At 43.3% G+C, this 12926-nt stretch overlaps 1 protein-coding gene across 1 annotated transcript in view; it reads left to right on the plus strand.

The window, feature by feature from the left end:
* Nucleotides 1-1689: 1689 nt before the first annotated feature.
* Nucleotides 1690-12926, plus strand: part of LOC105510150 (protocadherin gamma-A6-like) — a 161373-nt gene continuing 150136 nt past the window's right edge. The window contains 6 exon segments of the mRNA XM_011939781.1: nt 1690-2488; nt 2490-3201; nt 3204-3398; nt 3401-3973; nt 3976-4273; nt 5476-7948. Of these exon segments, the coding sequence (XP_011795171.1) occupies nt 1835-2488; nt 2490-3201; nt 3204-3398; nt 3401-3973; nt 3976-4273; nt 5476-7948 (4905 nt within the window). The 5' untranslated portion in view covers nt 1690-1834.

Below are 12926 nucleotides of genomic sequence, written 5' to 3' on the forward strand. Positions count from 1 at the left end.
TGCTTTGGAATGTTTTGGAGCAAAGTCTTGAGTCAGTTATGTTTTTGATGTTTGTATAAAGGTGACAATGAGTGGCTGTCCAGAATTCTGGATATCATGACTAGTTTCAGATGCTATAATGCTTTTCCACTATAAGGTGAATTCAGTGTGGAACTCATTGCTTATTGCTGCACACCTACCTAGTTTTAGAATAACAATACATTATGTAGGCTAAAGATAATTTCTTTAAGAAGATTTTCTGGTTTGGAAATGTAATTAAAACTATAAGACACCTGTCAGAAACATGGAAAATGGCATGTTATTGACCAGGGAAAAGTGTAAATAACAAAAGGTTGGTATGTTCAGATGGTAAACTGGGAACCAAGGAAAAGTGGACAGGAAGATTACTTACATAATTAAATAATATAATTATAAGGACTCACAATTCACTCCCCAATCCTAATAAACACATCATTGTTAGGCTACTTGAGAAGAAACAGTACAGTTCAGAACAATTGTGATGTAGTATGAAAAAACGTCCTTTGTAAAAGTTTTTCATCTGGGCCAGGGTGGTTCATGCCTTATAATCCCAGCACTTTGGGAGGCTGAGGTGGGAGGATTGCTTAAAGCCAGGTGTTCAAGCCCAGCCTGGGCAACATAGTGAGACCCCACCTCTAAAGAAAAAAAAGTTTTCAATCATATTTATTTAATTAAAAGTAGACACTTGGAGACAAAGGAAAAGAGACCCTCTTGCTTCTTGCTATACTTCTATTTTATAAGGTCAATCATTTCCTCATTACCTGTAACTTCTTTTGGGGGGAAATAATAAAGATAAAAGAGAAGAAAGTGAAACATAGAATAAAACTAAAAGCTATGAGATTATAACTTTTAGGAGTTAGAAGAAAAGGAAATAGAATACAATAACAATACACGTGAAGCTGATATTTCAAGCATCTTTATACTACGTCTTCTGCCATCACCAAAAATAGCTTTCATTTGTATGATTTTTCTATGTATCATTTTATTTGGTCCTCATTTCTACTAAAGTAAGCAGAGAAGGTGTTATTATGACCATTTTATGAAAATGGAAACTAAAAAACATGACGGGATTGAGCAAGATTATCTCTGCCCTTTGACAAGTAAAAGGTACTTGATTTGGATGGATAAAGCTCAAATTAAAAGAAATAACAGACTAAAGATATAGTAAATATATTTAATGTTTTTTAAAAGTCCTTTTACTGTAATCCCAGCACTTTGGGAGGCCAAGACGGGCAGATCACGAGGCCAGGAGATCGAGACCATCCTGGCTAACACGGTGAAACCCCGTCTCTACTAAAAAATACAAAAAAACTAGCCGGGCGAGGTGGCGGGCGCCTGTAGTCCCAGCTACTCAGGAGGCTGAGGCAAGAGAATGGCGTGAACCCGGGAGGCGGAGCTTGCAGTGAGCTGAGATCCGGCCACTGCACTGCAGCCTGGGTGACAGAGCGAGACTCCGTCTCAAAAAAAAAAAAAAAGTCCTTTTAAAATGGGAAGAAAGTATCACTATCAGTACACTGCCGATTTTTCTCCTAACTGGCTCCTTATTTGGAGCGAATTTAGTCATCACTACTGCAGTTCTGCAGCGGAGGCGCCGGGTGCCGCTCTTGGCTAGTGCTGTGCAAAGTATTGGCTCCTCCCGCCCCAACCAACTTGGAAGAAAAGTGTACTCTGTATCCGGCTTCCTGCAGCGGAGACACCCATCAGAGAACCCAAGCACCAAGACAAAGCAAATAGTTGGTTCTGCTCAGAGAAGTCTTGAGATTATTTAAAGATCTCCTCTCCTCGGATTTAGAAAGGGAAAGGCGCAGAGAGGGGGATGGGAAACAGCTCCGGATGGAGGGGCCCAGCAGGGCAGAGGCGATTGCTGTTTCTCTTCCTGCTCTCTTTGTTAAGCCAGGCGCTCTCCCAACCGATCCGCTACGCTATTCCCCAGGAGCTGGACAAAGGCTCCCTGGTAGGGAACCTCGCCAAGGACCTGGGCTTTGGCGTAGGGGATTTACCTACTCGGAACCTGCGGGTTATTGCAGAGAAGAAATTCTTTACTGTGAGCCCCGAAAATGGGGACTTATTTGTGAGCGACCATATAGACCGAGAGAAGATTTGTGGCAAGAAGTCAACGTGTGTTCTGGAATTTGAAATGGTTGCTGAAAAGCCTTTAAACGTTTTTCATGTAACCGTGCTGATCCAGGATATTAACGATAACCCACCGACCTTTAGCGAAAATATCACTGAGCTGGAAATCAGCGAACTGGCGATCACTGGAGCCACCTTTGCCATGGAATCTGCTCAGGATCCTGATGTAGGTGTCAGTTCGCTGCAGCAGTACTACCTCAGCCCTGATCTGCACTTCTCTTTGATTCAGAAGGAGAACCTGGATGACAGTAGGTACCTAGAACTAGTACTGAAAGCACCCCTGGACAGGGAAAAGCAGCCGCATCACCACCTGGTCCTCACAGCTGTGGATGGGGGCGAGCGAGCCCTCCGGAAGCTGTACCACCCAGATCAGGGTAATCGTTGCAGACGCAAATGATAACCCCCCAGTATTTACTCAGGACATGTACAGGGTCAGTGTTGCAGAGAACCTGCCCACTGGCTCCTTGGTATTAAAAGTGATGGCCACTGACTTGGATGAGGGCGTTAATGCCGAAATCATCTATGCCTACATCAATTTTGGTAAGGCAGTGAGACAATTGTTCAAGCTGGACAGTAAAACGGGGGAACTCACCACTGTTGGAGAACTGGACTTTGAAAAGAGTGATAGCTACACAATTGGGGTGGAAGCAAAGGATGGTAGACATCACACTACATATTGTAAAGTACAGATAGATATTTCAGATGAAAATGACAATGCCCCGGAGATAACCCTGACTTCTGAATCCCAACATATACAAGAAGATGCTGAGCTGGGGACTGCTATTGCCCTGATCAAAACACATGATCTAGATTCTGGATTTAATGGAGAAATCCTATGCCAACTAAAAGGAAAGTTCCCCTTTAAAATCGTTCAAGATACCAAAAACACATACAGGTTGGTGACAGATGGAGCCCTGGACCAGGAGCAGATCCCAGAATACAATGTGACGATCACAGCTACCGACAAAGGCAATCCACCGCTCTCCTCCAGCAAGACCGTCACTCTGCACATCCTTGATGTCAACGACAATGTTCCAGTTTTCCACCAGGCCTCTACACGGTGCATGTAGCTGAGAACAACCCGCCTGGAGCCTCCATTGCGCATGTTAGCGCCTCGGATCCCGACTTGGGACCTAACGGCCTTGTCTACTACTACATCGTGGCCAGTGACCTGGAGCAGCGGGAGCTGTCGTCCTACGTGTCCGTGAGCACGCAGAGCGGGGTGGTGTTCGCGCAGCGAGCCTTCAACCCGAGCAGCTGCGCGCCTTCGAGCTCACGCTGCAGGCCCGCGACCAGGGCTCGCCTGCGCTCAGCACCAACGTGAGCCTGCGCGTGTTGGTGGGCGACCGCAACGACAATGCACCGCGGGTGCTGTACCCAGCTCTGGGGCCCGACGGCTCTGCGCTCTTCGATATGGTGCTGCGCGCTGCAGAGCCTGGCTACCTGGTGACTAAGGTGGTGGCGGTGGACGCAGACTCGGGACCCAACGCCTGGCTGTCCTACCACATTCAGCAGCCTAGCGAGCCCGGGCTCAGCCTGGGGCTGAGCACCGGTGAAGTGCGCACGGCGCTTACCTTGGGCGACAGGGAGGCCGCCCGCCAGCGCCTGCTGGTCACTGTTCGTGATGGAGGACAGCCGCCTCTTTCAGCCACCGTCACGCTGCACCTAATCTTCGTAGATAGCTTGCAAGAGATACAACCTGACCTTAGCGACCGTCCCACTCCCTCTGACCTTCAGGCAGTGCTACAGTTTCACCTAGTAGTGGCGTTGGCCTTGATCTCGGTGCTCTTCCTCCTCGCGGTGATTCTGGCCATCGCCCTGCGCCGCGACGCTCTTCTAGACCCGCCACTGAGGGCTACTTTCAGCCTGGTCTCTACTCCAAGACTGTACCTGGAGCTCTCCCCAACTATAGCGAAAGGACTTTGCTTTATTCCTACAATCTGTGTGCTGCCTCACATTCCTCAAACACCGAGTTTAAATTTCTCAATATAAAGGCTGAAGATGCTGCACCACAAGATCTGCTATGTGATGAAGCATCTTGGTTTGAAAGTAATGACAATCCAAAAATGCCTTCTAATTCAGGCAATTTGCAACAGGTGAGTTTCTTCAAACCTTTCCTTCCATAAATATAATTGGGTTTCAATTCATTGATTTAGAGATAAAATATTTACAGATTAAATATTTCCTGATTACATTATTTTATTGATTTTCTGGGTATGGAGTAGGGTGCCTAGGAAATTCTTTGTAGAATTTCCTGTAGAATATCTGTGTGGCAGTTGTTCTTTCATAGAAAGCCTCCTTTTGATAGTCTTGAAATTTTTGTTAATCCTAATACACTATAATCTGAAACATTTTTAATACAGTATTGTCTCACACTGTCATTTTCAGATGTATCTATCCAGAATTAGACACAAATTTGCACAATTAAGTGGTTTACTTAGTTTTAATGCAGTCAATCCTAAAATATATTAAACATAATGCATGTCTTAAGACATTGTTAATGTAACATATATATAATATTTTTACTTCCCTTTGCATGTTTTTTAAAGTATACACAGATGTTGCCTGTGTCAGGGCAGTTTTTAATTTCTATGCTAATCAAAAGAAATAATGACATCTAAAATGGCAACTCTTGTATTGGGCACTATAGTGAATTGGCTCAAAATGTGTTTGTGTAGCATATGCCTGTAGTCCCAGCTACTCGGGAAGCTGAGGTGGGAGGATCCCTTGACCCCAGAAGATTGCGGCTGCAATGATCTATAATTGTGCCCCTGCACTCTAGCCTGGGAGACACAGAGAGAGTTTGTCTCAAAAAAAATGTGTTTGTAATTGTTGGTACCCTTATTGAAAATGGGACTAGTGTAAATGATGGTGAAATATGATGATAATTCAAAATTTACAGAAGATCGTAATATTTTTTCTGTTCCCCAAGATCCTAAGAGATATTTCCATAAAAATGAATGGTAAACATCAGAGAACATTTAAAATTATTCAAAATAATCTCTTGCACTCTTCTAAATGCTTCATTGTCTTGGGAAGGGAAATATTATGAGTGTCATCTATGCAGATTTAGCAGAAATAAAAGCCTCTGTATGATAGTTTCACAAAACCATGCAGTATTAAGTTAGGACTCTAAGCGTCGCTGTTCACTAACCCGGGCAAGAAAATCAACGGAAACTCGAGTTACACCCTCCAACCACAAAGCAAATCAGACAGGAAAGCAGGAAAGTTGTGCGGAAATTCTGACCTGAAACGCTTCGCATCCGGTCTCTGCTTGTTGAAGGAACTTAACCTCTATTTCTGAGAAGAGCAAAAGTGATGCAGACCTGTTTTTCCTCTTCTTAATCCCAGAGAAGTCTCTAATAAGCCAGTAATGGCGCCTCTGCAGAGGCGTCCGCTGCGCAGCGAGCAGGTCCTGCTCCTCACGCTCCTGGGAACGCTGTGGGGGGCCGCGGCAGCGCAGATCCGCTACTCTATTCCTGAGGAGCTGGAGAAAGGCTCTTTCGTAGGCAACATCGCAAAGGACCTGGGACTGGAGCCCCGGGAGCTGGCGGAGCACGGAGTCCGCATCGTCTTCAGAGGTAGGACGCAGCTTTTCTCTCTGAACCCGCGAAGCGGCAGCTTGGTCACCGCGGGTAGGATAGACCGAGAGGAGCTCTGTGCTCAGAGCCCGCGGTGTCTGGTGAGTTTTAACATCCTTGTCGAGGATAAACTGAATCTTTATCCCGTGGAAGTGGAAATAGTGGACATTAATGACAATACACCCCAATTCTTAAAAGAAGAATTGGAAGTGAAAATTCTCGAAAACGCAGCTCCATCCTCTCGTTTTCCGCTAACGGAGGTCTATGACCCTGATGTGGGAATAAACTCCCTTCAGGGCTTTAAGCTCAGTGGTAATAGTCACTTCTCAGTGGACGTGCAAAGCGAAGGCCATGGGCCCAAGTACCCGGAGCTGGTGCTGGAGGGCACCCTGGACCGGGAAGGAGAAGCCGTTTACCACCTGGTCCTTACTGCCATGGATGGCGGTGACCCTGTCCGCTCAAGCGTTGCCCGAATTCTGGTAACAGTTGTAGATGCGAATGACAACGCTCCAATGTTTACTCAGCCTGTCTACCGTGTGAGTGTTCCTGAAAACCTGCCAGTAGGCACACCAGTGTTGGCAGTAAATGCCACCGACCAGGATGAAGGAGTCCACGGGGAAGTAGCTTATTACTTTGTGAAGATTACAGAAAAGGTCTCACAAATTTTCTGTTTGAATGTTTTGACTGGAGAAATTTCAACTTCCTCAAATCTAGACTATGAGGACTCGAGATTTTACGAGCTGGGTGTTGAAGCCCGGGATGGGCCAGGTCTTCGAGACAGAGCGAAAGTCTTAATAACTGTCTTGGATGTCAATGATAATGTACCAGAAGTGGTTGTTACATCTGGAAGCAGAACAATTGCTGAAAGTGCACCTCCAGGAACAGTCATCGCTCTTTTTCAAGTGTTCGATCGAGACTCTGGCCTGAATGGCCTGGTAACCTGTTCCATCCCGAGAAGTCTCCCATTTGAATTGGAAAAATCAGTTAGCAATTATTATCGATTAGTGACAAATGCAGCTCTAGACCGGGAAGAGGTATCCTTATACAACATCACTGTGACAGCCACGGACAAAGGAACACCGCCTCTGTCAACAGAAACAATCATCTCCCTAAATGTGGCAGACACCAACGACAACCCGCCCACCTTCCCCCACTCATCCTACTCAGTTTATGTCCTTGAAAACAACCCCAGGGGCGCCTCCATCTTCTCTGTGAATGCACAGGACCCTGACATAGACCAGAACGCCCGAGTCTCCTACTCACTGGCAGAAGACACCCTCCAGGGGGCGCCCCTGTCCTCCTACGTGTCCATCAACTCCGACACTGGGATTCTGTACACCTTGCGCTCCTTCGACTATGAGCAGCTGAGAGACCTACAGCTGTGGGTGACAGCCAGCGACAGCGGGGACCCGCCTCTTAGCAGCAACGTGTCACTGAGCCTGTTTGTGCTGGACCAGAATGACAATGCGCCCGAGATCCTGTATCCCGCCCTCCCCACAGACGGTTCCACCGGCGTGGAGCTGGCGCCCCGCTCCGCAGAGCCTGGCTACCTGGTGACCAAGGTGGTGGCGGTGGACAGAGACTCGGGTCAGAACGCCTGGCTGTCCTACCACCTGCTCAAGGCCAGCGAACCGGGACTCTTCGCGGTGGGTCTACACACGGGCGAGGTGCGCACGGCGCGAGCCCTACTGGACAGAGACGCGCTCAAGCAGAGCCTTGTGGTGGCCGTCCAGGACCACGGCCAGCCCCCTCTCTCCGCCACTGTCACGCTCACCGTGGCCGTGGCCGACAGCATCCCCGAAATCCTGGCCGACCTGGGCAGCCTTGAGCCCTCCGACGGTTCTCACAACTCTGACCTCACGCTGTACCTGGTGGTGGCGGTGGCCGTGGTCTCCTGCGTCTTCTTGGCTTTCGTCATCGTGCTGCTGGCGCTCAGGCTGCGGCGCTGGCACAAGTCACGCCGGCTGCAGGCTTTGGGAGGTGGCTTGGCGAGCATGCCCGGCTCGCACTTTGTGGGCGTGGACGGGGTTCGGGCTTTCCTGCAGACATATTCCCACGAGGTCTCACTCACTGCAGACTCGCGGAAGAGTCATCTGATCTTCCCCCAGCCCAACTATGCGGACACGCTCATCAGCCAGGAGAGCTGTGAGAAAAGCGAGTCTCTTCTCACAACTCAGGATTTACTTGAAATGAAAGGAGACCCCAGGCAACTTCAGGTGAGTTTCTTTCCAGGCGGAAGCGGAAGAGTAATCTGATCTTCCCGCCGCCCAACTATTTAGACACACTCATCAGCCAGGATGGCTGCAAGAGAAATGAACCTCTTTTGGTACAGGAAGATTCGTGATTTTGTAAAGTGGATGACTGCCTTGTTCAGGTGAGGGAATTGTTTTTATTGGTTGGCATGAAAATTAAAGATTATCTTTGATTAGTGCTTAATTTTCTTAGTCCTTTGCAGGGAATCATATAATTATAATGTTTTTCTTTTATATCAAAAGAATGTTCTGAAGTCTTAATTTTGTGGGGGGAAAATAATGCATGTCCTAGTTTTTCTTTACCTTTCTCTTCTTGGCAAACTATTTGTGTCTTGGATTGAGTACATTTCGTTTCTTAGGTTTTTTCCTATTATGTGACATTTGTAATTTTCTTTCTTTTTCTAATTTTCTAAGAAAAATAATCTTAATTTAGGTCAGTGTTATCAAGATCTTGGTTTTAGCTAACATGGTGGCTCACACCTGTAATCCCACCTCTTCAGGAGGCTGAGACGGGAGGACCCCTTGAGGCCAGGAGTTTGAGACCAGCCTAGGTGACATAGCACGACTCTGTCTCTACCAAAAAGAAAAAAAATTAGCCAGATGTGTGGTGTACACCTGTAGTCCCAGCTACTCGAGAAGCTCTGATAGGAGAATTGCTTAAGTCCAGGGGTTTGAGGCTGCAGTGAGATATAATTGTGTCACTGCACCCTAGCCTGGGAGACAGAATGAGTCTCTCTCTCTCTTTCAAAAAAAAAAAAAAAAAGGACAAGAAATAACAGATGCTGGCAGATGTGTGGTGTACACCTGTAGTCCCAGCTACTCATACAAGAGATCTTTCACCTTTACTACTTAGGAATCAAAAATTATTTGTAAAAAGATAAGAATCGTTGGTAACTGCAGCAGGGAACACCTGATCTTTGGCGTTAAAAGACTTGAATAACATTCCTGTAACTATCTGTCATTTACTTGGGCCAGTTACAATCACCATTATCTTCCAACTAAAATTAAGACTTAAAAGACTTCCCTTATTAGAGATGGGATGTCCCTCTGTTGCCCAGTCTAGAGTAAAAATCCACTTGTAACTGCTGCTCATAGAGTGTGTATCCAGGGCAACTTAAATCTATGTTCCTGGGATGTAATCCTAAAGCTTGGCCCAAATAAGCTCTACTTGTATTATTTTTTAAAACAAGACTTTCCTTATCTATCTGACTCAAATTGTAAGAAAATAATTTTATAACTTTTTTTCAAACTATAAAGCAGCATAGTGAACAAGTATTTGTTGACATCACCATTATTATAATTATTCGGTTGTTAAGAAATAACTAAGCACTCGATGCTGTGTGCCTACTACGATGTCTTTTGCATACTGTGTGTCTGATAGTATTTAAGAGTGAAAATGACTGGGTGCAGTGGCTCACACCTGTAATCCCAACACTTTAGGAGGCCAAGATGTGGGGCTCACAAAGTCAGGAGTTCAAGACCAGCCTGACCAACATGGTGAAACCCCGTCTGTACTAAAAATACAAAAATTAGCCGGGTGGGGTGGCATGGGCCTATAATCCCAGCTACTCAGGGGGCTGAGGCAGGAGAATCCCTTGAACCTTGGAGGTAGAGGTTGCAGTGAGTCAAGATTGCACCACTGCACTCCAGTCTGGGTGACAGAGTGAGACTCTGTCTCAAAAAATACTACTAATAATAAATAAATAAAGAGTGAAAATGAATTTTAAAACATGCTTGGTAGTGTCTGCTTACAGGACATATCTCTAAAAAATAGATGACTGGTGAATGGGAGAACAAATGTTAATGAGGTTCAAATAAATAAAAATTTAAATATTTTAGCATTTTAACCCAGACAATAAGGCTTCCATCACATAGTAACTGTTTATTGAAATATTTCAAGAAAAGGGGGATTATCATTTAGAAGACTGATTTGTCTTATTTATTATGACTGAAATGTGCAAACAAAATCATTGTTTCATGAACAGAAAACAGCAAAGTTTTCGACTATCAATGATGTTCGAATAGAAAACGGATCACTAAGGAGATAGGAGATTCTGTTACTGGCAGTCTTCAAAAGCAAGTTGATGGCCCTGGAATTAATGGAGTACAGGGGATTTTATAATTTGATGACTTGTTGAACTACATTACAGTCAAGATTTTTTTCCAGTCATGAGTTGGAAGAGTCTACAATCTAGTGGCATTGTAGAATGGATTGGCCACTTGTACATCTGAATTTGTTATGAATGTGTAAGGAAAAAGTAATTGAGATGATACCTTGAAAATAAATGCAACCTCCTTTGTAACCTGACTTTGTCAGTCTCCATAAAGATAACATTGAGTTGATGTGATTTTAAATAAGGTGCTAAGAGTAATATGTGTTTTTCTAAACCAATATTGTGGTATTTACATTTAAGGAATTATTATAGATTTATTTATTTCAAGTTTCCAGATGTATATACCTAACCAAAAGATCTAATCATACACATCTTCAAAGCTCATTTTTTTGTATCTTTGTGATATACTTTGATAAAATAACAATTTTCAACAACTTGAATCTTGGATATTACTCTTGTGAGTTGGATGGGCTGTTATATGTATGATTACTTCATAAATTCTGAAAGTGTGAATGTCATTTTATTATATCACCAATTTGGGATGTTAAACTACATCTTGAGCTTTCGTTGTTATAGGGAAAGCTCACTAACTACTTTTCATAGACACCACGCTGGTTTATTTTATTCTCTTTTTACCTGTGACCATTTCATTTAAACAAATAAAACATTTCACTGATGGAAAAACTGCCAACTTCTACTCTAGCAAAAGTCATTCATTCATGTGGACTGACCAACTGTTAAACATCCTGGCAATCATGGAATTTGCTAAGTTCTGACTAAATGAGGTTCTTTAATCCACCTGCAATACAGATCATTAATAATAAGATAGGCTATCTGAGGTTTTGACAGTTCATTACAGAATTTTGAAACATCAGGAAAAAAACTACCAAATTATTGTCTTATTTTATGGTCTGTGAAAGCCTTTTTTTTTTTTTTGGAAGACAGTCTTGCTGTGTCTCCCAGGCTGGAATGCAGTGGTGTAATCTCAGCTCACTGCAACTTCCTCCTCCCTCATTCTCCTGCCTCAGCCTCCCAAGTAGCTGGGATTACAGGTGCATTCCACCATGCCTAGCTAATTTTCATACTTTTAGTAGACATGGGGTTTTACCATGATGGCCAGGCTGGTCTCAAACTCCTGACCTTAAGTGATCCACCCACCTCAGCCTCCCAGAGCACTAGGATTACAGGCGTGAGCCACTGAGCCCGGCCTGAAAGGCATTCGTTTCTGATCAGGCTTCTGTTGAGGTAGTAATTATCAAAGGGGAAGGAGTAAAATCTCAGAGGAGAAACATTGGAAAATACCTTTATCTTTGCTTGAGAATGAAACTCTAAATGGAACTTCAAAGAACTGTTTTGTTGTTTGTTTGTTTTTTAGTAAAAAAAAAAAAAAAAAAAAAAAAAGGCCCAAAAAGAAAAGAGAGAAGGCAATCAATTCAATGCCTAGGAAGCCAAATAGACTTTACATAGAATTCTTTTTAATACAACCAAACAAATGGTTAGGATTCTTCCCAATATCTTAGTCAACAATAATATACGCTCTTTAAACTATGAAATGATTTCAATTTGATATAATGAGCTTATGTCAGATTTTATTAAACATGTCTTGGTGGTCTAGTAAAGATCTTTAATATTTAATTTTATGATGTTCAATAACTTAGAAAATGTGAATGCTAGAGATAATGAAGCCATTTACTCCGTAGGGTATGTATGCTTTGTGTTCAGAGTAGTCTATAATTTAATTTAACTAGATCTTATTTCTTTTTCTCCAAAGAAGGTACCAAGACACAATAAGTTAATTGAGACTTTTTTAAAACAGTAGAATAAGAAACAAATGTGAGATGAAACTATGAATTCTGAGGCATCAGGTAGAAATGGATCAAGACATTGAGAGCTATAACCTCCAAACATGAAAGTTTGTTTGAAAATGTCTACAACAAGCACTTATGTTGTTTAATAATCATACACTTTGCTTGCCTCAACAAGAATTTCAAAAGTAGTATTAAACAAATAGAATTTAACTCCAGTTTACAGAATTCATCTATAATACCTCTATTAGTTCCTTTAAACAAAATTTGTCTACTTTGTGAATGCAAAGATAACTAGGGATTATTTTGATAGACAGAAACATAATCTCCTTCAAAGTATTCCCTGTATTCTGGAGCAATGCCACCAGAAAGCAGAAATAGGTTACTTAGGAAACTCCCACAAAACTAAGTTAAGCTTTCTTAGTGTTAGTTCTGGATTCTCCTGGTTCCATCCAGGACCTAAAATAATTTACAAACCAAGACTGTTTCTTGCCAGGTCTTTATTCCAGAGCAGATCATTCTCTTTTATTCTGCAACTGTGTGAAAGGAGCTTTCTTTTCTTTCTGCTAGCAGAGGGTAGCCTCGGATCCATCAATAATTTAGTTTTACTCTATCAACATCAGTGGAGAGACGAGTACTTCTAAGGATCCTCTCAGGACAGTCCTGCATTTTGCTCAAATGCTGTCTAGAGATCCCTGTTTTCTCAATTGCACTAGAATAGAGTAGAATGAAGATTTGAATTGCATATTAGGATGAAGAGTTGAAATGAATTGCATAATGAAAAGAATCAACCAATCCATTATCCACTTTCTTATGAATTCACAGCCCAGTAGGATCTCTGCAAATTTCTGCCTTCTGTAGAAAATGGGTTGCTTCTATAGCTGATTGTTGCAGCCAAGACAAACAATGATTTCTTTCTTTTTTTTCTCACAAGACTGTGAGTGAGAATATTTGGATTCTGACATTGTTCTACTACCATATAATCAATAATCAGGAACAAGGTAATTCCTTTCTTTCTTTCTT

This window comes from Colobus angolensis, unplaced genomic scaffold (assembly GCF_000951035.1).
Source record: "Colobus angolensis palliatus isolate OR3802 unplaced genomic scaffold, Cang.pa_1.0 Scaffold183, whole genome shotgun sequence".
Classification (NCBI taxonomy): domain Eukaryota; kingdom Metazoa; phylum Chordata; class Mammalia; order Primates; family Cercopithecidae; genus Colobus; species Colobus angolensis.